Raw genomic sequence first — 27,995 nt, 5'->3', positions numbered from 1 at the left:
AAGAGAGAAAGACAATCGTAACCATAATAAACAAAAGAGTTAAAAAAAAAAAAAAACTACATCTTGGAATCGCCATCCTCGTCCAACCCCCGTAGAGTCGGATACATGACCGTATCTTCACTTGTCTCACCCGGCCCTTCAGCCTTGACCGCTTTCTCCGTCCCCGTCTCCATTCCACCCATCGCGACATCCTCTGATGGCGCTTCCGGTTGGTCTGGGGTATGCTGGTACTCTACTGGTGGTTCTGGAGTCTGCATTTCTTGCTCCACCTGCTCTTGTTCTGCCTGTCGTTGAGCCTGCTCTTCTTCATCGTACTCTCGATGATCAATCCGGTAGTTAATCCAACCCCGTAGACCTTCCAGCGCCCGCACCAGGCTTACCCACTGCGAATCCGCCCGTTCTGCCACCTCTGTAGCAGCCTGGGCTGTCCGCAATGTAGCGTCTGTGTCTGCGTCCGCCGATGAGGGCGATGACGAAGGGCTGCCGCTCGAGTGCAGGGCGGGGTCAATCAGACTAGCTGAGATTTCCTGTCCCGTAGAGGTAGGACCCGCAGACGGCTGCTTGGCAGGTGGGGTGCGGTCTCCATCGGAATCGCCCTTTTCGGAATCCAGCGAGACCGACATCCTGTCATCCGGTCGCGCCCGCTGCAGAGTGCCTCCGGTGTAGCGACGACGGTCATCGTGGTCAAATACTCCGCTCAGCGTTGATGGCGGTGCAGCGCTCGATGCAGTCACGTATCCACCTCCAATGCTGTCTGGCACGGTCGCTGATGGGAGTCGCGGGTACATACTCGAGCTGCTACTGTCATGGACTGAGATAGGGGAACGACCCGATGTGTATGATTGCGCACTTGATGGTGGGGTCAGAGCAGGAGTGCCTGTGGGAGGCGAGTGTGCTGTTGCAGTAGTGTTCAGCATTGGAGCAGCGGTGGTCGCCGCCGCCGTGGCATGGCTTGACGGCAGCTGGCTAGGTGGTGAGTTGGTAGCCCGGTAGCTCATGCCACCTTGGACGTAGTGAGCACCCGGTTGCGCGACACCCGCGGCAGCGACGTGATCTTCGCTTTCGTAGATGGTGTTTTGCATCTGCTCCAAGAACTGATCGATGTTAAGCAGATCGTTCTTGGTCCGCACGTTGGCCATAGGAGGCAGCTGGTATTGAATCGGCTGCGGGCCGCCATAACCAGGACCACCACCGCCACCGCCGGCAGTTACGGCCACTGGGGCAGGCATGGGCTGGTATTCAGGGACAGGTCCACCGCTCAGGATGGGAAGCTGCAGGTTTTGCAAGCTCAGAAGGCGCTGGCCGATCGCAGCGTACGAGTTGGTGTCAAATTGGCGGCGCTTCAGGTCACCAAAGAATTCATTGAGCGCATCATACCCGCGCTTCTTCGACTCGTAAGAGACATGTCCAGGGTCCTGGCCCTGATTGAGGGTGTAGTAAACATTGCCGTACGATGGGTTCGGGGGTTGTGCTGGGTGCGAGTGGTAGTACTGCGGAGGCCCGTGAGCATAGCCCTGGGCGGGGATGGTGTTCAATGCAGGCTCGAAGTAATGAGCACCGGTAGCATATCCTGCAGCCACGATGGCGCAAGTCAGCCTCAGTCCAACGGATGCAAACAAAGCACATTAGGGTAAGCAAACAAACCTTTAGTGTGTCCAGGGAACATCATATCAGGGTTCCTGGCGCTAGGCTCAGGAGAGCGCACCAAGACCGAGTCATCAGCATGGGTCTTGACATGCTTCTTCAAATCCTGGGGACGCTTGAAAGCCTTGCCGCAGAAGTCGCACTTGTGCGGTTTGAGCGGAACATGGACTCGAATATGTGAGGTGATATGGTCGCGCTTGACAGTCGTAGTGCGACAGCTGCCCCATTGGCAAGTCAAGTTAAGGTTGTTGGTACTCTTGCGGCCGACATGGCGCTCACAAACGTGTTCCTGACTGGTCAGCTACCTTGGTTTACGATTAGAAGGAGGGTAAACCTACATAAAGAGTCTCAGGCGAGGGACATTTCTCAGAGCACCCCTGCCATAAACACGCGAGTTCCTCGCCCGGACGAGCAGCCGCGGCGTGGTTCTGATTCACAGCGGCGGTGGCCGCGGCGGCCGTCGCCGCGACCGAGGCCGACGGCGAAGTAGTCACTGGAGCCGTGGGCAGCGATGCTGTTTGAGCAGCAGTCACAGGAGACGTTGCTGTTGCTATTTGTTGAGGATGCTGGTGATGATGCTGGTCCTGCGGCACAGCGGCGGGCGCGGTGGCAGCAGCAGCGTGGGTTTCTTGGTGGTCCGACATTGCCAAGACCAGAAGTGCTTTCTTGTCGATTTCTTGGAAGCAGCGGAATCAACAGAGACGAGATAAGGGAGGGGGCAACAACAAGAAATAGACGAGGCTAGATAAAGGGATTATAAGGAAGGGCAAACAACACGACAGCGTGTGGACGTGGCCAAACACGGGCGCACAAATAAGGGGTCCAACACGGTAGACTCGATGAGAGGATGAGTCTAGGTATGTTTAGGCATGTAAATCACGAGTATTCGACAGGAAACAAAGGAGAGAAATTGATAGAGAAATAGGCCAGAGAATTAGAAAGGAAGATAAGGAGAACCTGGGGGAGATACCGGGGGATATAGACGAGGGGGACTTGGGACTGCCGAGAAAAATGCCCAGAAACGCCGCCGCACAGCCGGGCGGAAAAAGGCCCAAGACTTGGACAAGACCGGGCCAAGACTGGCTGTGCTGACTGTTCAGGGATGACCGCACGGTCAGATACATTTTTATTATTATTTCATCATGATATACATAGTAGTGGTATTACTGATATTTGAGTAGATGCATAAAAAGAAATATAAACAACTTATCTACAGTACTCTGTACTCAGTATTTCAACTCTTCTCAGCAAAGTACAAGCGATAATTACTTACGAGTAGTAGAGTCTTGGCGTAATTTGGTAATACCGACCCCACCAAGACTTCCTCTCTCGGCAACAATTCTGGGCATTTCCCCCGTCGGCCAAGACATTCTCCGCTCCGTCATTCTGCTGCCTAATCCAGTAATACCAACTACTCTGTATGCACACATGGATCAATCACGGCGCCTCCGCAGCGGTTGATACCAACTCCAAATATTCAGACCAACCTTGGTCCCCTCCTTGACTGGAAACGCCCCGTGCCAAGTCTCCGGGATCCCTCGTCCATCCGCCCGGAGATTCTCCCAGAAGATCGCGTTTCCTTTGATCGGTTTGAACGTGATCCCTTCTGTCTTTCCAGCGGCAGCACCAGCACCGCTCTCGCTCTCACTGTCGTTGTCGCTGCTGTCATCGCACTCCAAAAACCGACACCACGCCCTCGACCCCGGCCACCCCAACTTCGGAAAATTCGTCCCCCCGCCCACACAATCCGCGGCCAAATACACCATAAACGTACTAACCCTGTCCCCCCCTCTGGCGGCCGACCCAGCCCAGTCGAAATGATGCCGATAATGCCCCGACGCATTGTACCGCTGCGCCCACATGCGCTCGATATACAGGTGCGGGCGCCAGCCTTGAAAAGCGCGCGCGCGGTCTTCGACGCAGCGCACCGTTTCGTCGCGGGCGAGCAGCGCGCGGTCGGAGAGCCGGACGGACGGGTCGATGCGTTCGGTGTTGCCGTCGTAGATTATTGAGGGGGTGTAGCGGCCGACGCTGCAGTAGTAAGGGATGTTAGGAATGCAGGCATATCTGCGGGGGTTGGAGGGAAGGGTGCAACGAACCTGACATCAACTAAATGATCCGCCTCTTTCTCTGTGAGAAAGTTCTCGATATAAATTACCAACGGATCCCGGGATAATATATGGACCTTGAGATCCTCGCCCGGTTCCCTCTGTGGACAATTCAACGGTACGTCATCCTCGGGACTGATGAAGCTATCATCTTCCAGATTCAATGCGGGAATCTCGTTTCCCTCGGCGTCGTATGCGACAGCGTAGTCGACGCCCCAGGTGTCTTCGTCGTCTGGGGGAAAGATCTGGCTTAGGAGCGGCGCCAGCACGAAGATGTAGATTGGGATTAGGTAGAAGATCCACGAGACGACTGTGGATGCGTTTGGGAGGGAGGGCATATTATATATATATAGTAATGGACGAGGAAATGGAAATGCAAGAATGAGAAGATATGGGGGATCTCAGGGCATTGAGTCTGCGACGCGGTCACCGCTCGCGATACTCCAGAAAGGCGTCCAGAAAGAAAAGGTAAAAAGTTGAATGATTCACTAGTTAGTCGTCCATCTGGGTTACACCGTCGGCATTGAGATTATCTCAATGACCATAGACTCGCAACAGTGTCGACAAGTTGAGTGACGACGGGATGGACGGAGCACAATGTCATCTGTGGGTCCGGCATCGGCAGAGATTAACCAGCATCATTCATACGGAGTACGGCATAACAGTACATCATTCATCGACTCCATTAGCTATTTTCTCTATTTACCGTCATTACATATCTTCATAGCCAAATATGTCAACCAATTATTAACATGAAAGTAATCGAAAACCCGCCAAGAGTCTCAAAATACAGTGAATCCTGCTAACTCCCCACATTCATCCACTGAAGCCAATCATCGTTGTTGAAGTTACCGGCCGGCCGGTACGCCTCGTTGCTACCAAAGATGTCATCCAGTGGGATTCCCAGATCAATGCCCATGCCCGTCGGATTGTTCTCGTCGACTCCAGTGGGGATATTCGGCAAGCCGTTGGGTGCGGGCATTGGCTGCTGTCCCGGCTGCGTCTGCTGGTCGCCTGTCCAGTTCTGGGGCTGGAAATTATACCCTTGCCACATGAAATTCTGGTTGGGGATAGAGACCAAATCGGGACTGTTGACAACTTCGCCAGACGGTGACATGCGGGATATGGGAGACTGGAGACGTGATTGGTTAGGCTGTTGGCTGTTGGCAAAGCGGTTCGCCATCGCCGGGTTCATTGCCGTAGGAGTCCCAGTGCCGTTGGCGAACAGAGAGAGATTGGCAAAGTTATCCAAGGTCGGGGTCGACAGGCCCATGGCGTTAGGATTGCCCGCCATCGTGGTAGTAGGCGGCATCCCAGATTGTTGATCAAACGAGAAGTGGCCATCTTCCAGAGTCGACATTGGTTGCGTGGGATATGCAAAAGGATCATCTGATGGGAACATAATGGGCATCAGGTCGGGGACATTATTAAAATTGGCAAACTGCTGAGGGAACGTGAATGCCGGCGACGCGTCCCGTCTTGCCGCGTTTTGTTGGATGGGAGAGGGTGTCGAGAAATTGGTATTGGATGGGGTCGACGATCTAGTCTCCGTTGCTGCAGAATCCGGCGTCGAAGGCACCCATCTTGGGGTCGCAGTCTTACTGTGCACGTCGCTGTTGGTGCGGCTATGGCCTCTATGAGCATGGCCGTCGTCCAGACTCCTTGGTCGCGCTTCAGCTCTTTGAGCTCTGGCCATCATCTGAATCGGAGTCGTGTTTGCTCTCTGCGGTGCACGCATCTCAGGCGGGATCGAAGGCCTGGGGTTTATTGGTTTGCTGGACGGAGCGGGGCGTTTGAGATTAACAGGAGTGACCGAGCTCTGTCGGTTTTTGAGCAGTTCGGGTAGGTTCTTGAATAGACACTGGAGTGATGGTCAGCCTAGGGACAGTTGCGAATGGGTTTTTTCAACGTACGTTAAGACTCTGCGAGCATCTGTCCGCGGCCAGACTTTTCTTGGCCAGCCCAGCCAAGGTGTTTTTACCTTCCATGGCATCCTTCAGCACGCCATCCTTGGCAGTGGGCGAGTCAGGGTTTTCTAGAACGAAGAAGATTAGGGAAAGAATGGCGAAGTATGTAGTGTACATCGTGAACCAATAGGAACCGTTCAGGAGTCCCCTCTTATGCATCCCTGTAGTAATATGAACAATATTACGAGAGACGCTGACACAAGCTGCGGCGCATGCGTACGACCGTTTATCCACGCCTTGCGCCTGTGACCCACTGGAAACGTAGTGCAAGAAGGGACGATACATGACAACTTGCACATGCGCATAACTGATACGGAGCAATTGCCGTATACTATATTATTGTCAGCTACGTGAAAACAGACACGGGTGAAAGTCAAGCTTACCGCTCGAGTTGAGGTGAGACTTCGGTGCCAGGTCGAAGAGCCGGAGGTAACTCCTCCATCCAGGATTGGAGGTCGCGCTCGATTTCCCGAATCTTGGCGTGGCTCACCACATAACGGTGATCCGACTCAGAACGATATTGCGCATTCTTGACTGGGTAGATATACTTGACTACCTTCATGATGATATTCGCAAGGCGAGTATGGGCATTACTACCAGCCATCAAAGGTGTCCGGTCAAGCGGCATGGGCTGGACGCCTTCAGCAGTGATGAATTCTCCATCGACATCCATCGGGTATTCTTGGTCGATGTCGTCGTCACTCAACATCTGCGGCAACCCAAGAAGGGTGCTCACGTAAACGTCCATTTTGCGGATAACCCAGAATATCCTCTTCCGCAATTCTCGTTCGATTGGGTTGAAATCTGTAGCGACAGAGCGGTGCAAGCCCAGTCGAAGAGCGGAACGAAGGGCTATACCCACGTATGAGTAGCACGTACTCAGTTTGGCGGAGGACTGGAGGAAAAGCACCATGAAACAGATGGCTTGTAACGACGTCAGATCCCGGCAGTCTGTGATTTCCAGAAGCTGCCTTCCAGCTTTGAAGAATTGGAAGCTAGCTGCAAGTTAGCATGGCATCGTTCTGCATAAACTGGAATTGAAAGACATACCCCTGACCAATTGCACTCTCGTAGCCCGACACATCGAGGGTACCAGCCCCATCATCCGAAAACAAACAACCGACAGACATGACAATATAAAGAAGCGGAAGGAAAGAGTGCTCTTCATTACTGTACTGTTCAGCAGGGGTATCATAAATCCGATCTAACATGGCATAAAACGAGGGCTCGTGGACAAATCGCATCAGAGAGCAGCCATCTTCGAAGGCATTGTGGCACAGCCGTCGCGCGACATTCCGCGGTGGGAGATCATGCGTAGGAGGTACCGAAGATTCTTGCGGTGAATCGCCCACTGACTTGGGACTGTCCAGCATGGGCGGCATCGGCCGCGATCGCATTGGAGGTGGTTGGATATCGGACGCCCCGAGTTGCTTTCGCAGTCGCTGTAGAAAGATTATGCCAGAAGTGTGTCCATGGTAATCCCAATGGCCCTGGTCATCAAGATCCAGAAGGCCCGCACTATCAACCATGGTCTCCAGCATTGAGTCATCTGGGTTTTCTGGGGCTTGCGCAGGTTGCGGTGCGGGAGGTGATCGGGGCGCAATTGGGGCAGGCTGCTGGGATTGCGACTGTGTCTGTGGCTGCAGCGGTTGTTGCTTGTCTTTTTTGAATGTTGCTAGCATTTGTTCTGTCGCGTGCAGGTCGAATTGGGGGTCGTCAAGATTGATATCCGGAAGGACAACCCGAATGAGAGCTTCGGCCTTGTGCAGACGATTCTCGAGGGCTTCCACGTACTGTGGGGCAGGATTCCGCCGACGATTTGACGGTTGGTCGTATGTGCATTCTAACAACGAGGCAATTACGTTAGAAAGAGTTTTGGACCCCAACGCCAAAACTGGGCCAGCTTACCATAACTATACACAGTGCAGTGAGTACACGGCTGTTTCCCATCGCACTTGATCTTTTTGCGTCTGCATTCATCGCAGGCTCTGGTCACCCGTCGTCTCTTCTGCATATGTTTCGGATCGTTCAAGGGCGTGCCCTGAGAGTGGGAGGCCGGGTCCTTATCATCGTAAAAGTGGTCATCGTCTTCATGGGCAAGGCCGGCGTGGTTTTCGCCGTAAAGAGGACTCGACGGAGCAGCCATATTGCATGAGGTGTTGGGGAATTGGTGATGGGGAAAGATTCATGCACGGATAAGGAGGAGGGGAGAAGGAATCAGCAGGGAGAGGCGCCGAAAGGCGATCCGTCCGAATTGACATTCACAAGGCGACTCGAGCTGGTTACAGACTCATGGGAGTCGCAGACATTCAGGGGGGAAGGAACAGAAGAAACGAAGACCGATAATAATAATAGATCCAGTAAGCGATCAACCGGCGGTGGAATGCGAAATGATCTCACGGCCTTTGATTTTTATTCCCCGATTTGGGGGAAAATGAGTGAATGTGGGCGAAAAGCGATAAGTGATGACGCTATGGTCAACCGCACGATCGCTTTCTGTTTTTCTTTCGTAATTCTTTTGTGCGACAGGGGTCGATTCAATGGAAGGAAGCAGAGGCAAGACAAAAGAACAAGAAGAAAAGGTAAAGAAAAGAGAGAGACGGCGATTACCAAAGAAAAGGGTCCTTTGGAGACGGTGGATATGGCGCAAAGACACCAATCGGAGACCGATGCGATGGAGGGAAAAAAGACGAGGTTGAGTCAGATGAAGAAAGTAACTACTCGATTCCACTGCTATAAAAAAAAAGAATGAAAAGAAATAGATGCAGTCAGCAGTAGAATTTCGAATTCGACGGGACAGACAGAAATGGGAGAGCAATCAAAAGGCGAGGAGATGCTGTGCCGGAGGAATGGATGGCGGCCGTACGGTAGAGGAGTATTGCAAACGCCCTCTTGGCGATGCAGAGAAGACTAATTGTATTAGTCAAGACAATAAAAGTAATATCGCGTTGATAATACGAGGTAGAAGAAAAGAAAAAGTATTAAATAAAGGCACTCGACCAGGTTCAACTGACAATCGAGTCCAGCGAAGAAGATTCTGGCTCGTCGAAGTTTGGGTTTCCCCTTTAGGAATGTCAGGTGATGAACCAATACTTCTCTTCTTTCATGAATGTGGACATCATCTTGCCAGTTATTTACATCGTTATTTCAAATATAATCCCAGTATTTGACTACTTCATATCTGACTCTCAAGAGACAGTCTACTGTACAGAATACTACACCTTCCAGAGCGACACCTAAACTACGGAGTAGACGTCTACATACCATCACCATGAGACAATCGGTTAGGGCAGGGCACGCCCTCTCGCCTAGGATGACATTCCTTCTAAATTTGATGAATAGGAACTGTCCCTGAGAGTAGTATCCACGCGCAAGATCGTCAATCCAGACGCCACAGAATGGAAAATAGTTTAATTTTCAGCTGTCAACAAGAAACGAACAAGTTTCGCTTGTGAATATTATGCCCGATAGAGGAGAACAGCGGTGGAGCCCAATGCAAAATCATTGGATGTGCGGCGGTCGTGGAAAGTGCCCTGCTGTCATTATCGAATCCAGAAAATACCAAGCATTTTCCCCTCGTATCCTCGGCCAGTGAAAACCTATGAAAACCACCGAGGACCGATTATCACCGATTATCATTGCCGAGGAAAATCTGAAGAAAATTCATGGAACCTCACTATGTGGGACTCGGACTTTGCGATCTTCGGGGTTAACATTGAATACACCGAGGCCGAATCGACCTAGGAATGGGCAGATTCGATGCTCTGGGCTTCTTTATCGTGCGATTAACTCGCCCGAAAGCTTGGTAGACTAGTAGGCATCTCGGACGGACTGGTTTGCAACCCGGTTAATCGATCAGCCTGCCATTGGTGATCGACATGGTCTTATCGCCGCTCAGGTCAAGATCAACTTGTGATCGCGATGCGGTCTACTAACGTAAGTCACATGCGAGTGGCCACCACATGCGAGTGGCCACGGCCCACCGACCCCCCAAACACATATATATATAATTCAACCACAACCAATCAAAATTCATTTTTCTATGTATCCTGTACCTCAGGGCATCGATTCCTTCTATGTCCTATATTTTTGCAGATTCCACAGCGCTGTGGCGGCCGCTGATTGGCCGATTCATTGCTTGCCGAGGCCGATGCCTCGGCAGCAGTATCGGCTTCTTGAGCATTTAATTCCTCGAATATTTGCTGCTGCACCTGGCCAGCATTTAAGCCTTGATTGTATGGTATCTGCTTTCTAGATCGGGCTCGTTTTTTATGCTGGTGATCGACTTCGGCCTGTAAACGCTGGTTTTCATGGATAAGGAAAGCAGTACGATGAGCCATCTTCTCGAAGCCCTTGCTCATTTGCTGTATTTGGTCCAAAAGTGCTTCTGGGGGTGTTTTTGATCTTTGCCGTAGTAGGGTATTGATCGAAGATGTTTGGCGATGAATATCAATGGGCCTCTGTGGAGTATGAGGCACATAGCCCTCACTGCCACGGCTAGAGGGGGGTTGGTGTTCGAAGCTGTATGGTGATATTTTTGAGCACCTGCTCTGGATTATATGGAATAATCCCTGCAGCAACCCAGCTGTTCGATATTGTATCGGTTTTATAGGCTGTAAGACGTGCCTGGATATAAGCATGTAAGAAATCATGCTTATCAATTGAGTGTATACCAGATCGAAGCTTTGATTGGATATACTGCCCATATGCCTTCTTGATTGTGGAAAAACAGCCAATATCGAGAGGCTGTAGAAGATGAGATGAATGCGAAGGCATACACAACGGGATAATCTTGTTTTCTTTGCAGATAGCATCAAATTGAGCTGTTAAATGGCTTCCATGCCCATCCATAACCAAGAGCTTCCAGGCACCACCTTGGCGCTTTTGTATATGCGGAACGAAGTGGTTTTGCAGCCAATCGAGGCTAATTTGATCGGTAGTCCACCCATTTGGGCTCATATGGAATCGCCACTCTGGCGGAGCCGTAGAGAACCAGCCTTGAATGAAGACTTTCCCTTTGAAGATGATAACTGGTGGAAGAGCGTCGTTACGGCTAATACATTCAATGGCTGTTACCCATTCTCGATTGCCAGGTTGTAGAAGCTTGCGTTTTCCATAATATTCAGCTCTTGTGACCACCCGAGAGGTGCTGGTAAGTCCCATTGCGAATCCAGTCTCGTCAAAATTGTAGATATCATCATCCGAGATTCCATATTCCGTTTTTACCTCCCATAATGTGTCAAACCATTGTTGTATAGCCTTTGGGTCTTCATTCAATGCTCGCTGATAGTCGTATCGCCTTGAAAATCGGGTTGAAAGCTCAGGGGAGCGTTTCACAAAGTGGTAGACCCAATTGACGCCGACCAACTGTGGTTGGGTATCTCCGCGCTTAGAGAGGAGAATATTGGCCATTTCACGCACCATATCATGCCGGGGTGCTGCACCGCGTGCATCAAGGCTCAATATCCACTGCTTAAGCGAATCCTCTTCGTTCTGGGTCAATTTATGGCTGTTAGCGCGTGTAGCTGTGCGATAACCACGGCCACTGACGCGGTTGCGGAGCGTGGTACGGGGTACATCGAATTGACGCGCTGCTTCCGTGATAGTACGAATTTCGCGTTTTTTAAGGGCTTGTATAGCAAGTTCGACCCTGCCTTCTTGTTCAGCCGATTTTCGAAGCGATTCAGATCGTATTGGTGGCATGGTGGGTGGTTGAAGATAGGGAGTTGTAAAAGGTGGAGTAAAAATTGGTGGGGTGGCCACTCGCATGTGACTTACGTTACCATCCTCTACAGGGGTCCTACACTTGTGTAGATGGAGAGCATAAAAGTGACTGTGTCTAGAGTGGTTATTGGGCTTCTAAATCCAGACGTCCATCAATGAGCTGGTTTGAGCGCGCCAAATTCCTTATATATCTCTGATCATGCCAGCAGTCAGCTAACTGCCAGTGCAAGAGTGCAATTTCACTCAGCAACTCATGAACGCGTTTTTAAGTGCTTCTAGCAGTTGAGCTCATTCTTCAATAGATATATCCTTTTCCCAGTACGCTGGTGGCATAGCCCCAGGCATTCTCTCCATCAAAACATAATCCATGCACCTCCGCACCCAGTCTTCACTTCCCTGTGTTTCATACTTCCAGACAAATAACCTTGGAGTTGATGAACACTTTGCTTCTGTCAAGAGTCCAAGACCATTGACTTCATTTAGCGTAAGCGCGGCAATATCTGGCTCTGGTTGTTTCACTCTTGAGTAGATGCGGATGCTGATCCGACGTACGGTATTCTTAATCAGTTGCATATGCAGACATCAAGCTTGGAAAAGTTAGCGTACTGCATCCGAATCTTGAGAACAGCCTCTTGACAGCCATCGACATTGCTGCATATAGAGGTCTCGTGTGATTCACTTCAGGACTTCATATTCTGTGAATGGAGTCTCACGCTCATTCATTGATCTTCTGAATCATTTTCCATTTGGATGCGAGATTTCCGAATGTATTTTGCGTCCGGTCCAATGGTCAAACCAGGTGATTCCTGAGCATTAGTACTCATGGTTATGACAGAAGATGAGCCTTCATCTTAGACTAGAGTGGGAATATTCTCTTATCAACTTCCCAAGGACGTTGCAACTGTCCATATCATACACCGGTCACTCATTGAATTGGCGCAACAACTTGAGGTCAAGTATGGCGATTTACGCGATAACTACACAAAGTCGCTTATGCGATCCACGATTGAGGCAGCACTGAACCACAATCTATAGATGAATTACTATAGTCAAACAAAACAACCACAAAAGACTGTCGTCTTCGCTAATATCGAACCATTTCTATAGCAACTCGCCTGAATGACGAGGGATAAACGGCTTTGCCCTGACATTCGCCAGTTCTACATAAAATATATCGTATCCTTTTTCCAACCATGCTTAGGAAAAGTCTTGAATCGCTATCTGGGTGTACCCCATATCTTACAAATGGACAGAGCACCTAATTCAAATTACTTTTACGGGTTTCATGTAAGGACACTTATTTTACCCACGTTACATTTTTCTTTTCTTTTCTTTTCTTCTTATTTCGTTTAGATATCCATTAGCAGAAGTCTGAATCAGAAGTGATGAACAATCACGAAGAGAAAAAAAAAAGTAAAAAAAAAAAGTCATGAAACGCATCCCGCTGCAACGTCATGAGGGTAGAAATGGCTCTCATGGAACAGCATTCGAACCAAGGCCTCCATAGTATAGCGTGCATCATTCCCTGCATTATGCAAATACCATCCCGTAATTCCAAGCGTTCCAAGAATACTACCCAAAGACCGCACATTCATCTCCTGCCTAGACACGCGGAACACTTCAGCTGTATCGACCGTATCCAGGAACACGCCCATCTCCTCGGATTCTCTGAATATGGGCACACCCAGGTCAAGAAAGTAGTTAACGTCTGCGGAGGGGTTGTGTCCCACCAAGACCACGTTGCGTCGTTCAGTTTGGGTGTCTTCGCCGTCTGCGGTCTCAGGGAGGTAAGATCGGAAACAGTTGTCCACAACTGACGCCATGTTCCCCAGCTTGACCCATTCGCTTTTTCCAAATTCAAATCTGTCGGGGCATCCGGGAACAAATTCGTGGTTGACAATGTGGCCGTATTCTACTACGCGTAGATGACGGGATTTGATTCGGGAGGTCCAGTTTGCCGCTTTCTGGCCTGGAGCAGTGCCGGCTAGGTCCCGCGTGTCGAGTATCGAAAGACCGATCTCGGTGATTTGAGAATGGCATCGCTCGTTGCATTCAACGTCGACGCTGATAAACACCGGCTCGTTCAAGAATACATACGGAGCGGGCACGTCGAAACTTGGGGCCAGCTGAACTGATTTCCACGCCGGTTTTTCTCCTTCCGCTACCTCCTCGTTTGGCTGTTTTCTCGACTCTTGCTGGTTGGAGGGTTCAGGGTCCTGGTTAGTGTTGGACGGATCACACCGCAGGCCGAAATAGGTTTGCGTTCGTTCCAGACACCGGATCCATTTGTGCTCCGTCTTGATACGGACGAGCTGTTTCTTCGCCTTTGAAGCACCTTTCTTGTTTTTGATCAACCTAACTGCTGCTTCGATCTTTTCTTCATAAGCCTGGTATTCCGGTATTGCCTCATTTTCAAACTTGCTGTTCGGCACAGTTTTAATGCGCGACTCGAGGTAATCCTTCATCTCCCGGCTGGTACTCTGACCAAGGAATATGGGCTGGGGGGTGCCGTCTTCCTGGAAGTTCAGGACAAAACCGTCGCTCAATGGAAGGGAACAGTTGGTTTCGTATTTCCGATTAATATCTTTCAGTAGTTTTTCGACCTGGCTGACAGGAACGAGGAGGAGTGGCCGGGGACTGATGTGCAGCGGAACGTAGATGTAGTATCTGCCAACCGTTAACATTGGTAGCTAACAGCGACTGGCATGTGTAGACTTACATGTTCCATCGGCGTTTCCAGAATTTACCTCCATCGAAGAATGCACTTGCAACGGCTTGAGAAAGGTCCCCGTGGATAAACCGGTATGGGAATCTGGACACAGCGATGAGAGGACAAAAGCTACCAGACACGCATACTTCTGTTTCCTGGGGCGCTAGAGGATTCTCAGCAATGGCGACAGACTGGTCCTCAGATTCATCTTTTGGTGCTTCCTGGTTTTGGTCTTCTGAGTGGGCGATGGTCTTGGGGGCTTCGTCTTTCTCCACTTGAGAGGGTTCCTCCTTGATCTTCTGCTCCTTTGCTGCTATATTGTCGGGCTTGGTCTCTGGAACCTCGAAAACAGACACAGTGGGCACAGGCATAGGCACTTTCAACCGGGTGTTTGTCAGCAATAAAGATCCGTCATCATCCCCGAAAAGCAACTTGAGACGTTCTGCCCTGCCCATTTTCATGTATCAGTATTAGTACTGAGTTATCTAATAATTCCACGAGATGAAACCATGAAAATGATAGCAAGAAAAGATGAGGATGAGATGAAGAACAGAGACTTGAGATGAAGGAGCAGGGAAAAGGCGTCCTGCAGAGCAAACAAGGAGCGATAAACAAGCATTCATTGTTGGCCGCATCTCTATAGGATATATCATCAGTTATATTCACTCTGAGTGCATTATTACCGTATTGTTATATTCACTGTTGCCAGCTACTTCATTCATTGCGCCATTGAGTCGCTTAACATAATCAATTCCCACTTCACCTGGATACTTAGTCAACGGCATCAGTATAATCAATAAATCTATATGAGCTGTCAGTTTAATGCTCTGCTTCCCTTCTCTCGCGAGTTGCTTTTGTCGTTGCGTAACTCAGTGTATTGCTCTGAGAAATGAAGCTATACAAGTCGGAACAACATTGTGCCGCCACACCGAGACCGACAATCGCATCGCATCGCATCGCATCGCAACAGATTCTCCCCTGTCATCCCCATTCCTTCGCTAAGACGTCGACTCCCACCAGTTATATCACTTTAACAGCGTATCTCTCTTTTCCAGCATACAAAATTCGCTTACTATCCTTGGACAACGTCTATGGGAGCTCCTCGATACTCCTGAGCTGATCCTATCTCCACCTCCGCCTCCGCATCTCAAGTCGCACCTTTAACTACTCCCTGAACAAAATGGCCATGCTAGATGGATACGATGATGATGAATCCGGTGGCGTTATTCTCGACGGGCCCTTCGATCCTGACGCCCAGGCGACCGTGACTGATTACATCGACTACACCGAATACCTCCCGGCAGACCTCATCCGTTCGCTCACCCTCATCGGTGGCTTGGACGACCGCTACCTCGAAGCCGCGCAAAGCGTGCACGAACTGACGAAAGATTACGGTCAACTACCTCAGATCGCCCCCAATACGCGCCCGCACCCCCAGAAGCTCCGCAAAGACATCTCCTTCCAACTCGACCGCGCCATCAACGCCCGCGAGTCCGCCTACGCGGAGGCCTGTCGCCTTTACGATGTCATCGACCATCACTTCAATCGTTTAGACTGTATCCGGAAGAAACTGGAGGCGCTTCCCAAGCCCCCGTCGCGCGAACCTACTCCCGATCCTGTCCAGGCTGCTGGGAAACGCGCTCAACCTAGCAGGAAGAAAGGGGCAGATGCACCGGGGCGGACGCGCATCACGCTGCGCTTGGACGGCGATAATGCGGCTACAGGACAAAAGTCACGGAGTCGACGGTCTGTGCTCTCTGCCGAGCATCTAGCCTTCAATCCGGACTCGCCTATTGCTAGCACAGAACATTCGGACGACGAGCCAGAGCCCAAGCCGCGGCCTTCAGCCGAATCACAAGTGCCAGCAGTCTCAGCCAAAAAGGAGAAGACGCAGAGCAGGCGATCGCGACCCTCTATCTCAGGTGCAACCGTGTCTACCAGCAATGCATTGGCGATGCTCCGACCTCCGCCGGAGGATGCAAAGCCTGGTAGCGAGGATATGCCATGGCTGCGTCTGACGGAATGGGAGATGACGAAACTGCGCAAGAAGATGAAGAAGAATGCAGTATGGCAGCCCAGTGAGGTCATGATCCACCGCGAACTTGCTCTACGTGGGCGCGGCTGGGAAGCCTACAGAGCAGCCAAGGCGCAGGCAGACGCTGACGGTACTGAATTTGTCGATTGTGATGATATCGCAAACACCTACATTCCTGGCAAGTTGATGAAGAAAAGCGACGCCACTAAGGATAATCTTTCCATGGCGGAAACAAAACTGAGTAACCGTGGTATGAAATTGAACGAAGCAAAAAAGCTGAAACGGGAGAATCTCGCGAGGGAGCAGGCTGCTGCCGCTGCCGCTGCGGCCACCGCTGAAACACAGGACATGCCCATACCCGTCAGCATTACCATCGGAAACGAAGAAGACGCGTCGGAAAAGCTGCCTACACGGGCATCAAAGAGAAAGTTAGAAGAGGCCCTACCAGCTGATGCAGCGACCCAGCCAAGCGACGAAACTCGTGCTTCTCGTTCGGCTAAACGCCGCAAAGCCAGCGATGATGACATCCCAGTGGAACCTCGTGCCAGTCTATCTAGCGCATCAGTGAACACTAGCACTTCTATCACGGCAGCTGCCAATGCCCCTGTCGCTGAAAGTGCAGCGCCAATGGTCGACATAAAAAAACCATCTCCGCCGTCAGCTGAACCAAAGACAGAACCAGCAGCAGCCGCTCCCGCTCCCACCCATGCTACGAATGACCACTTCGCTGCACCAAATCGACCACCCTCGCGAGGTCGCTCCATCTCCCTAGCAGAACAAGCAGCCACTCTCAACGCCCCCGGAGGCCGCGATCTCCGCCGCAAAAGCGCCACCCCAGCCCGAAGAACCCCCGTCCCAGTCCCTGAAACCGGTCCTACCCGCCGTCGAAAACGTCCCGCTCCGGGACCTGTGTCTTCAGGACAAGATGGTGGAGCAGCAGTTAGCTACGGCCGTCGCAAGGCGAAGATGAGCAAAAAGCGAGCTGGGACGCGCGAGCCAGAGCAGCGGGATAACGTCCGTATCGATGAGGATGGAGTGTTGGAGGAGATTGATGCTAATGAGCCACGGTACTGTATGTGTGGGGATGTGAGTTATGGGACAATGATTTGTTGTGAGAATCCTGATGTAAGTAGCCGCGTTCTATCGCCTGTGGACCACCAAAGACAAAGCTAACTTATCCGGCAGTGTGATAAGGAGTGGTTCCACCTCAACTGTGTCGGTCTCTCAGAAGTCCCTAGTCGGACGGCAAAATGGTTTTGTCCCGATTGCCGGGTCAGGTTCAATAAGGGACAAGATGGGATTGTCAAAATTAGTTCTCGTCGGTGATTGGATTGCATTTGCATTGAATTGGGATGTATTCTATTTAACTGTTCTTGGTATGATACCACGGTGTTTGCGTCGTTCAACTTTCCGTTTACTGTCTCGGTTCAAGCATGGCGAAAGGATTGTGTTATGGATTATGTTAGTCTTGATTTGAGGGCTCGTACATTAATCAAGCCGTTAATCAAGCGGATATCCAGAATGAATCACTATGCCATAGATTCAGACTTCCCAGCATACCGACTCCTCTCATCAAACCTTGGCTCTACAAGCCCCCCTTCCTCTTTGACCTTCACCTGCAACCCTTTCAAAATAGCATAAATCGTCTTCAACGTCGGCGTGGAAACACCCAATCTCCCCCCTTCCCGTAGCGGCTCTCCGACTATGTTTTCGATTTCCATATAATTTCCCTACCCTCGTTAACCACCAACAAAACCAAGCGAAAAAAAAAAAAAAAGTTAACATACCTTCTCAACATCCTGACACATACTCGGCCTAAAAAAGGCCTCTGGCGGATCACACCTAACCGCTTGCTCAATAACCCCTTCCTCATCTCCATCCAACTTTACATCCAAAGCCCTCGCAACGGCAATAACCTCCCTCATAGCCGGCTTCACCAACTCATCAATGACATGCTCGTATACTCGCATCCGGGTGACATCCATCCGCAGTATCGCGGAGACGGGGTTGAAAGAGGCATTGTAGATGAGTTTCCGCCAGCGGGTTGCGGGGACGTCGGTGTCGAATTGGACGTCGATGGTGGAGTTGTTGGTGTTGGTGCTGGCGTTGGGGGTTGTACGCGGTTATGAAGGTTCGGGTTGCTGTTGTTGCTTTTACGGATAACTCACCACCACCGCTATCTTGATTGCGGGGGTAAGGAAAAGGGCCTAATCGCACACGATCATGATCATCGTGTCTGATGAGCCCAAGTTCAACTTCTGTGGCGCTGGTGAATGAAACACCCGAGATAATGGGGTTCGTGGGAAACTGCTCCTGGAAGGGGTGTTCGACGTTAACACCATTTTGGATGAGAATTATTGCCGTGTGTGAGGGCAAAATCGCGGGTGCGATTAGATCGGGGAGAGGTGGAGGGATGTCGGGGATGCTTTTAGTTGTTAGGATTATGTAGTCGAATTTTTTTTCTTGGGCAGTTGGAATTGTGTTGCGGACTGCCATTCCTGTTAGTGGAATTCACAGATGGGGATATGAAGGTGTGGGTGTGTGTACTATGTGACGGTCTCCAGCCTTGAACATAGCCATGGTCCACAGAGTCGATAGTGAAGCCATTTTTCTCGACGACAGCAAAGTTGGAGCGCAGGATAGCGGTTACTTCGGCGAGACCGCCGGTTTCGAGCGCGTAGGCCGTTATAGTGCCTATGCCGCCGCTACCGATTAGGAGGATTTTGAGCTTGGATTGGCTCATTTGTGTCGCAGGGTGTATAAGTAATGTTGATAGAGAGGGTGTTGAAAAGAGTGAGTTCGATGGAGATATCAGGGGCTTCCCCACTTCTAATCATTGATAGGGCGTGGCTTAGGCCGTGGGGAGTATTTGTCTATATAAGTCATAGTCTATTTCAAAGCCCACTTCCCACCCTCACTGACAATCTCAACCGGCCGCTTCTCGTCCAGCGAGACCCGACCTGCGTGCAGAATGGCAGTCGTCGCGATCGTATTCTTCAACGTGGGCAGAGGCCTCGCATCAAGCTCGTCGAGGGTTACCCGGCCCTCGTTGACAGCAGTGACTGCGTCGATGAACTTCTCGAAGCTGATATATCCGTAGCCTGTTTGGCCGGCGAAGTTGCCTGCTTCGTCAGGGGCGTAGCGCATGTAGAAGCTGAGATTGTGAGCATGTTAACTTGAATTGGGGTGGGAGTGAGGGTAGCTTACGGGTTCACCCAGATAAGTCCTTGGTCGTCACCAGTGACGTCGTAGCCTCGCTTGGCCTGGTTGATGCGGACTTCGCCCTTGGAGCCCATGTCTGGCATTGTCAGTCAGCGGAGTTAATGACGAGATGAGACGCGAAACTTACAGTGGAAGTACTGATTCGAGTGCACACCGGCATTGTGCGGTGCCGTCCAGCTGGCGGTATACACAGCAGTAGCAATCTTCGAAGAGTCATTCTTCTTCCTCCAGTCCACAAGCAGAGTGATAGTATCCTCCGTCTCCGGAGCACATCCCAATCCAACCGCAGCTCCAGTCGAAGCAGACGCAGTAACCCGGACAGGAGTATACTCCGGCACCATGCTCTCACAGATATCAATGTGGTGCGAGTTCAGATAATACGAGATATCACTGTCCTTGCCAGCCCACGCCTTGAAGGTCTCCAGCTGACTCTTGGGCTGGCTCATGTAACTATAGAAGTAGTTGAAGTCGCCCAGGTTAAGCGCCTTGTGACGCGCATCTGCGTATGCAGGATCAAACCGCTTGTGGTGTTCGACAAACACAAAAACACCGTGCTTGCGGGCCTCTTCGACCAGGGTCAGATGGTCCGAAAGGAGCTGAGTGGCGGGCTTGGTGATGAGAACGTGGATCTTGCGCTGGATGGCGTACATGGCGATGGGGAAGTGAGACGGGTCGGGGGTGAAGATTGTAATGGCCGAGCCAGGTTCGAGGGCATCAATGGCCGCTTTGTAGGCATCGGGGTCCTTCTTGTCGTCGGCTGGGAATGAGTCGAAGGACACGTCGAGGCCGTTGTAGGTCTCTGAGATGTTCTTTTGGAGATGCTGGCCTGCACAGTGTCAGTGTATGCCCCCTTCTGTCCATGATTGTTTTGTGACTCACGAATGCCTGGGAATTTGGCGCCAGAAACGCCAACCATGCTCAGTTTCCCAACCTTGCCTCTCCGCCGGAGATCGAAAAGGGACAACCCCACGACTCCCACCTTCTTGTCTGAACCTGAGGCAGCACCACCGACGAAACCAGTAGTGTATTCGCCAGTTCCAACCTGTCACTATGTAAATTTTAATATTCAAGTTTGATACAGAAGAGGACATACCATCAAAACATTTGGAGGGGCCATTTTGAAGATGCAGTTGACAACAAGCACCAGTGTCAATCCAGGCAATGAATAGCATAGAGGGAGGGAAGAAAAGATGGAGGGCGCATTGCGATTGAAAACATTTTGTACCCGGTAGCTCCCCGCGATTTGATGATGACAAGAAGAATTGTCCCGCTGTTCAATAGCCGATAGTCACCTGATTCCTATGATTGATTCCATGCAGATATATGAGGTTCTATCTATAGATATCCATGTTCTGGCAGTAAAATAGACCATCTTTCCTTTACATAATTGTTCAATGCCGATGAATGCATCTATTTTGTATGCTGTGTACTGCATATTGTACTTCAAAGTCGATGGTCGGTCTTTGAGATGACCAAACGAGTAACCCATGAGGGGAATTCCCGGCTTGCTTTTGATTGGCTATAATTCAATAGCCGACCCCAGAATTGACATGGGCTCAGTGGGAGTCAGACTCGCTAAGTGGGGCGATGCGGCTATCTGGCTTATATAATAGAATTTTCGGAGAAAGGAAGAGCCGAAGCCTCGAAAGGAGGACTACAAGATACCTTCCGACCTGAGGGGTATCAAGGGCCTGTCCATCAACTCTTGTCAATGCGGTCACTTTTTATATCCACATTTTTCTGGATTCTGAAACTAGGCGATCATGAAAGATGAAATCGCCAAACTGCGACGCCAACTGGAAGAAGCGGAGCGGCGTCGGGAAGAAGCAGAGACGACTCGAACCAAGTTCTCCTTCTGGACCGTTAGAAGGATGCCATGGCTTCTTAGATCCAAGTTGAAACGAACGAGACGTTAACAACACAAAGTGATACGACAAACCCGGCAAACAGCTGTTTCCCAAACGGATTCTCCCATAGAAGGAGTTCTCTGAAATCCAAGAGAAGATCTGGGACAAGTTCAACCACGAACCTATATATACCTCGCAACATTTCTTTCCATTGAACAACTGATTGGAGTATGTGGCGCGGCAACATCATTGACACCATGACGCAGGATGAAGCTCTTCGTCGGAAACTTCATATTTAAGGCAGAGTGGCTTTCGAGGATTGTGCAAACTTAAAAGGCTCAGTAGAGACGTCATTAGAAGAAGTAGTGCATGTACACAGCCCTTCATCGCGACCGCAACGCCGGGCGGCCGGGAATAGGAGATCGAAGACAGGAAATAATTCACAAGAGGCTCATCCGACAAGGCGACGAAAACGTCGTGCTGACCAGTTTTATGTTCATATTGTGGCCGGCGAGCCACGAATACCTGCATATGCGGTGCAGTTCAAGGCACCCCACAAGCTGACATTAGCTAAATTGAACGCGGGACTGCATGAAATGCAGTCTGCTAGATATGTGATCGATAAAGCTTTAAGGCGGCACATTCGAGTTTCATGCGATGCATCTGGTTGCTGCTGTCATTGCACAAATTTTCTCATAGATGGTGGATAGTGGCATCCAATACGGTTATATTTGCACAGGAGAGGCTTTTGTCCTTCTTCATATGCCGATGGCCCAGCGCTGGTTTATAATTATTGCGGAAAGAGTCCCCTTCCTCCGGTTATAAACCATGGTCTTGGAAACCTATCCAGTGGTTCCATTAAAGACTCGTTCTCGGGAACATTGTCGGCCCGGTCACAGAGCACTAGAGGGGAGCTCAAGTGACAGTAATGACAGCGATAATGATTTTCCCTCACCATCGTTTGCATCCGCCCCGCGCAGGCTAGCGGGTCGTGGTGGACAGAGCGGACAAAGTCAGGGGTTATCGGGGAGTGGACAATACCATTGATCCAGTCCAAGAGGTTCGACAAAGCAAGAAACAAGTCATCAGTATTGTACCATGAAATGCATCCGTGGCCTGGTCAACCAGGGTCACTTAGACCCAGAATGTCCAAACGCCAATGAACATGGTCCTGGAAAGCATTCAATCGGCCCAAGGGAGCTCATACAGAGGCTCCACGATTACTTTTGCGGGATTGGACGGAGGGCTTTGGACAACTTCATATATGCAGCCGTACAGGCTAGTTGCTGAAGGCATTATTGCTGTCGCACGGCTACACTGTTGTCATCAAGGAACAAGATCTGCAAACAGAGGGTTTCGCTTACTGTCGCCTACGTGCTTTGCAGGGCCAGCAGATTCCTGTTTGCATTGGACACTTGAACCCGGGCATTACATATTGGTATAATGGTAAACTTATGACTCATATGACGGTTCTCAGCTGCGCTGGGGTTCACATTCAGAACATCATAAACCAAGAAAATGCTTCCTTTTTCAGCAATGAACGGGAGAAGCTTGTGAAAGCTCTCCGGTCGTACGAGGTCGTCCATGGCGATGATGAGTGGCGCAACATTCTTTGAGGCGAATGCACAGGCCGCGCTGTCATGATCGACTTTGAGGAAGTGTCCTGGCTGAAAAGGAGCGCCTTGCTAAAGTCGACATCGGCAAATTCCACCAAGAAATACCATGTTCATAAGAAAGAGCTTGTGCGTGATGAGCATGCCACATCAATAGCTGCGCCTCTGAACGCTTTAAAGAAGCCCTATGTTGGTTATCGAATTTTATATATATTCAATTTCAATAATACAATCTTATGTCTCTGGGATACGGAAAACCTCCGTTAACCACCCACAACTCTCAAACGCCCATAACGTAATCGTAGGATAGGGCTCGTCCGAATCCTCCGGCGGAACACCATCCGGTACATCTTGCCTCGGCAAGACCCTCAGCACTGTCAAGAACTCAATAATCCGATTCTGATCCGGGTGATACGGTGGGCAAGCAGAGCACAACCCGTGCAATCCACTGGATAAGCTCTTCAAGATCCCCGCTTGGATTCGGTGCAATTGCGCGCATGCCAGGGATCCCCTGCGCCTCTTCTTCGGGGGTGAGATGTCGAGGGTCTGGGCGTCTTAGCAGAGATTGGAGACTTATGTGAGCTTTCTGGATGATTGTTGTGCGGAATGCCATAGCCGCGTCGTGGGGGTCACATCGCCGTTGAGCAGAGCTTCGAGTCTTTTCTTGCCCTGGATTACTCCTTGGGTGTCCCAATCTTCGATTAGTTTGAAGTGGAGGAACTTTTGCTCGAATTCTTCGGAGTATGCTGGGTTCCTTGTGATAGCTGTGACTTAAGATGTGAAGTTGAGAGATGTTGTGGCTAGCTATATTTACACTGTCTTGGTCCCCACTTCGATCGTCGCTTATCAGCCTTCTGTCTTCGGCTGTCGATCAACACGTTTCTGCACGCGGTAAAGTATAAAGTCAATCAACCGTGTAGCCCTACGCAATGAGGGCTTAGAGATGGCTGCTTGGGTTTCTTCAGACAAGTCATATTTACACTGTGCATGGACTATCTGCACTCATCCACGGACAAGCAGAGTATCCCAAACTCCAAAATGCAATCATCACCAATATACGAGAAGAAATGACACAGAATAAAGAAAATAAATAAGGACAGTAAGAATATCTGTACATAAATAAAGGAATCAGGGTATCCATAAGAAAGAAAAGTAAAGAAGAAAAAAAAAGTACAAGAATCGCAATGTATAGACATTACACATGGTAAGCGGCAGCCGGACGCTCGCCAGGGATCTATCAGTAAATGATTCCCTGTGAGCAACAGTCGGAGATCACTATTTGTTTATCTCCGACAACTGTCCCGGGAACGGCAACCGATGTCAGCACCGGCGCGACAGCACATGGGCATAACCGAGTGCTTGTCCGGGAGGGACAGTCGGGGCGCAGGGATAGCTTACCCTGCTCTAGTAGAGATGAATATCTCTAGAATGCAGCACTAAGGCTGATGCAGAACGAGTATTGCTAATATCAATGGCCCAGCAAACTAACATCACAAACTTTCTGTAAACCGACTTCCCCGACTCCCGTCGAAGCTTGGATGGCTTCGACCTAATGTATCCGGTCGTTGCGGGATGGGCGATAACGAACTATGGGATTGGCGGGGTATGTTTATTGGGGCGCTGACAGATGACATGCTGGCGGTACTTGTAACGGGTGTTCGGGCTGGTGATGCACGCATATACATGGCCGAATCGTTCTCTTCGGCTTCCCGAGTATAACTCACGTCCAACGGCATGCCGAATGGTGTCGATGGTGGGGGTTGCGTTAAAGGTGAACGTGGATTCACGGGCGACCCAGGAACTGCCGTCGTCATGCTTGGTTCCGATAGTGTTGGTGACCCGGTGTCATATCCACCTCCAAAACCGTCACCGCCATGCGTTAGCACGGATGGGATCTTTCTACCGGAAATCTTTTGGAATCCTCGCTCGCTACCACTGGATACAAGCGTGCTGTCGGTATTCGTGGTCATGGTAGATTGCCTCCATCGCTTCATAAATGCCGGCGCAAAGTACGTCGCTGTCAATAGCGAATCAGGACGCGACGTCATTCCAGCAGATCCAACCCCTCCAGCTGCATTCCCTCCAGCCCCAGTCCCAGCTCCTTCTGTCGACGGAAGAGCCTGCTGAGATTTACGCATGCTTGCCCTACGCTTCAAGAAAAAGAGAGCAAGGATCACCAGCATCACGGCACCAGCCACACTACCAACTACACCACCCACGATCTTTCCCGTGGTAGCAGGCCCAGGTGCGCCAGAAGAGTTCTGATTCGGGTCGGTATCAGTCGATGTAGGATTTTGTCCACTGCCAGTCTGAGATCCTCCTCCACCTCCGTAACCACCGCCAACCCAACCACTATAACTGGATGAATCGGAAGTCGTGGTAGTACTGGACGTTGTTGAGGAACTGAATGACGAGGAAAAGGACGGACTGGAAGACGAAGTGGGTAAAGAGGTAGTTTTTGTGCTTGACCTAGTAACGAGACTCGCACTCGTAGTCGCTGAAGATAACGAACTCGAAAGTCCTGATCCTGATGCACTGGCGGTAGGCGTTAGAGAAGTCGATGATGGGGTAGGCAGGGAGGAATTAATCAGCGGACGAGAGGTCATGGCGGAGTAAGCAGATGACGCAGCAGAAGCCATCGACTGCGAGCTGCTGGTTAAACTAGGCGTATCCGCCGTGAGGGAAGTGTATCCCGGAAATGCAGTAGCGGATCCATCGAGCCATGCGTGAGATGAGGCTAGCGTCACCTCTGCTGACTGTGTGGAAGTATAAGAATCGTCATCGATCACATTCACCACTGTAGCCCACACTTTTGCGAGGTCTTCAGAACTGGCTATATCCTGATGTTTTTCGAATATTGGAGCCCCCTCATGCCCGGTGCCGCGTCTTGTATCATCCTGCGATGCGCGGTCAGACACATGACCGTCTTCCGAGCCCGAGCCGGTTGGGATTGGGTGGTGTGCGATAATAGGAGTGCTATGGGCCGCCACGCGGCCCCGCTTCTTCATCAACCTGGTCAGTCGAGGATTCCTGCCAATGCCATGGTGGGCCATTCTGTATGACCGCCTGTGTACCGATTTTGTTTATAATTGTAAAGTCTCAACTGAATCGGTCCAATAAATGATTTCCAAGCAATTGAAAGGTAAGAGTAAAGATATTTAAAGTGTCTGCCTGCACGACACTCAGGGAATGTCCAAACGAGATGGAATAACGAGCGATAAACGGATATTTCCGTTTTGGGTGCCGGAACGAATGTAGAAAGGACGCGTAGCGAGCGAGAGAATCACGAGATTGACGTAGATGGCTGATGTCAGAAACGAACGACGGTAGTATATCGAGCGAAGACAAGGAAGTCGCTTATCCACGGGCAAATCTCAATGCGAATGAACCAAGGAGCGGACGTCAACCGACACTCAACAGCCGACTAAAACGAGTAATGAATGATTCAAAAGAACGAGAGCATCGAAATCGATCAAAAAGATACTAAACACCGAATAACCAAATTAGCCTGTGGCCCCAAGTAAACCCGATTAAACAATCAAACCTACCGTAAACGAATGAAAGAAGAGAAACCGAAAAAAAAAGAAAAGAAAACCCCGCAAAAAAGGAAAACTGTCCTGTCTTGTTCCCTTCCCAACTACACTAAGCCATCCTGTTGATGATCCACGATATTCTCGAAGCAATTGCGAAAAGTGAAAGAAAAAGAAAATATCAACGGGCGTACTGGGACGCGCAATTTGACTTGTCTATTTCCTTTTCTGCCCTCCACTTTGTCTCCTTATGTGCAGCTCGAGGATCCACGCTGGTTCCTGGTTCCGGACCGGAGAATTAATTGGCGAGATTAGGGTATGAGGCTCGACGCTTTATTTTTGTAGACGATGGGTTGGGGAGGTTCTTGTTCGTCTCGAGATAGCTCTGTCCATAAGTAACTGGATTGATTGAATATTGCCGTACTCGATACTGGGTGCTCGTGTAGTTGTTGTGTTCCTCACTCTCCGTACGGGGTGGTTGGCCCACTTTTTCCACACCGGGTCAGGCAACGGGGCGACCTCCGAATCGAATCGAATTGAATCAGGACAGAACGAAAGAAAAAGAAAAGAAGGAAAGGAAAAAGAAAAAGGAAGGGAAGGGGAAAGAGCGAGAGACGTCGGAGAGACAAGGCAAGGTAAGAGGGAGGTGAAAGAAGAGAAGAGGAGATGAGCCGCGTAGAGGAAATGGAAATCCGTTAACGGTGCTAGTCCCCGTCACTAGTCCCTATATAGTCTAGCTGCGGGCAGGCTAGATTAAAAATAAATACAGGGCAGTAATTACAGAGTCAGTAGAAATTATAAGCCAAGTCATATCCATGGTTCAGTCTTTCTTAACTGAGGATATTTGCTTGTACATGCACTGTCTAATTAAACTTTCACTTTTTGTGCTCCGTACCTATATACAGTACAAAGACATACCATACAATACCGTAAAGTGCAAGAAAGAAAAGAAATAAAAAGAGTCTGGCCAATATCAGACCCGGTCGTCAGTGCGTCAGGTCGGCAACACTAGTCCCTGTCTGGACTAGCGCCATACACTAGTTCCGGCCTAGTGGGTCTGTATGCGAGATGCGAGTGGCTGCAGTTTAATTAATGGTACGGTATTGATTACCGCAATATTACCACGTACAGGCTGTGACAGTACTTTGTCCGATGCAATTGCAACGAGCAAGGGACCAGCCAGAACTATTGAATACAGCAAGAAAAGGGAAACAGGTTTCTGTCAGATTCAGGGGAGTTCAAGAGTCAGTGCCATGTTGAGAGGTGGTGGTGGTATGGTGATGGTTTGGGTATTCTTCTCCCTTCCCCTGATAGCATCTAAACTCTAACAATTTAGTCTGTCGCAAAGAGATATGCTTGTCTAAATACAAGTACTCGTCGTTTATACCCGCTGGGTCTACAATCTACGAATATATTAATCCTATTTATATCCCGTCATGATCGGATCGCCTGGGCCGAGAAAGAGAATGGAAGATTGGAGAAATGGAAGCCCGATGGAAACTTTCTGAATTCACATCTCAGGTTGGAGAATACAATATCACAAGCCAAAACCATTCATCCACAGCAATCCCAACCTCCCAGTCTTTCAAATCTGT

General features: G+C 50.2%; 8 protein-coding genes across 8 annotated transcripts; all 8 read right to left on the bottom strand.

Annotated features, from left to right (window-relative positions):
* Positions 1-56: 56 nt before the first annotated feature.
* Positions 57-2,288, bottom strand: pacC (putative C2H2 transcription factor PacC; the record flags this gene model as incomplete). Its single annotated transcript, XM_043275247.1, has 3 exons — positions 57-1,570; positions 1,645-1,933; positions 1,983-2,288. 3 exons carry the CDS (start codon positions 2,286-2,288, stop codon positions 57-59), a joined length of 2,109 nt encoding a protein of 702 aa, XP_043134255.1.
* A 789-nt stretch (positions 2,289-3,077) lies between these two features.
* ACHE_21190S (oxidoreductase, 2OG-Fe(II) oxygenase family) lies at positions 3,078-4,090 on the bottom strand (the record flags this gene model as incomplete). Its single annotated transcript, XM_043275246.1, has 2 exons — positions 3,078-3,675; positions 3,744-4,090. The coding sequence occupies 2 exons, from the start codon at positions 4,088-4,090 to the stop codon at positions 3,078-3,080; spliced, it is 945 nt and encodes a 314-aa protein (XP_043134254.1).
* Positions 4,091-4,554: 464 nt separating this feature from the next.
* ACHE_21189S (putative C6 transcription factor (Mut3)) lies at positions 4,555-7,865 on the bottom strand (the record flags this gene model as incomplete). Its single annotated transcript, XM_043275245.1, has 5 exons — positions 4,555-5,613; positions 5,666-6,050; positions 6,103-6,714; positions 6,770-7,562; positions 7,628-7,865. 5 exons carry the CDS (start codon positions 7,863-7,865, stop codon positions 4,555-4,557), a joined length of 3,087 nt encoding a protein of 1,028 aa, XP_043134253.1.
* Positions 7,866-12,870: 5,005 nt separating this feature from the next.
* ACHE_21188S (uncharacterized protein) lies at positions 12,871-14,127 on the bottom strand (the record flags this gene model as incomplete). Its single annotated transcript, XM_043275243.1, has 1 exon — positions 12,871-14,127. One exon carries the CDS (start codon positions 14,125-14,127, stop codon positions 12,871-12,873), a length of 1,257 nt encoding a protein of 418 aa, XP_043134252.1.
* A 31-nt stretch (positions 14,128-14,158) lies between these two features.
* Positions 14,159-14,614, bottom strand: ACHE_21187S (uncharacterized protein; the record flags this gene model as incomplete). Its single annotated transcript, XM_043275242.1, has 1 exon — positions 14,159-14,614. One exon carries the CDS (start codon positions 14,612-14,614, stop codon positions 14,159-14,161), a length of 456 nt encoding a protein of 151 aa, XP_043134251.1.
* A 3,103-nt stretch (positions 14,615-17,717) lies between these two features.
* ACHE_21186S (ketopantoate reductase family protein) lies at positions 17,718-18,931 on the bottom strand (the record flags this gene model as incomplete). Its single annotated transcript, XM_043275241.1, has 4 exons — positions 17,718-17,918; positions 17,976-18,288; positions 18,353-18,677; positions 18,736-18,931. 4 exons carry the CDS (start codon positions 18,929-18,931, stop codon positions 17,718-17,720), a joined length of 1,035 nt encoding a protein of 344 aa, XP_043134250.1.
* A 146-nt stretch (positions 18,932-19,077) lies between these two features.
* ACHE_21185S (Gfo/Idh/MocA family protein) lies at positions 19,078-20,527 on the bottom strand (the record flags this gene model as incomplete). The annotated part of the gene is made up of 5 exons (XM_043275240.1): positions 19,078-19,342; positions 19,396-19,486; positions 19,538-20,236; positions 20,290-20,452; positions 20,504-20,527. 5 exons carry the CDS (start codon positions 20,525-20,527, stop codon positions 19,078-19,080), a joined length of 1,242 nt encoding a protein of 413 aa, XP_043134249.1.
* Positions 20,528-24,360: 3,833 nt separating this feature from the next.
* On the bottom strand, positions 24,361-25,923 carry ACHE_21184S (uncharacterized protein; the record flags this gene model as incomplete). Its single annotated transcript, XM_043275239.1, has 1 exon — positions 24,361-25,923. The coding sequence occupies one exon, from the start codon at positions 25,921-25,923 to the stop codon at positions 24,361-24,363; it is 1,563 nt and encodes a 520-aa protein (XP_043134248.1).
* Between the last annotated feature and the right edge of the window lie 2,072 nt (positions 25,924-27,995).

This window comes from Aspergillus chevalieri, chromosome 2 (assembly GCF_016861735.1).
Source record: "Aspergillus chevalieri M1 DNA, chromosome 2, nearly complete sequence".
Classification (NCBI taxonomy): Eukaryota; Fungi; Ascomycota; class Eurotiomycetes; order Eurotiales; family Aspergillaceae; genus Aspergillus; species Aspergillus chevalieri.
This window is presented reverse-complemented; position numbering and strand designations above follow the sequence as displayed.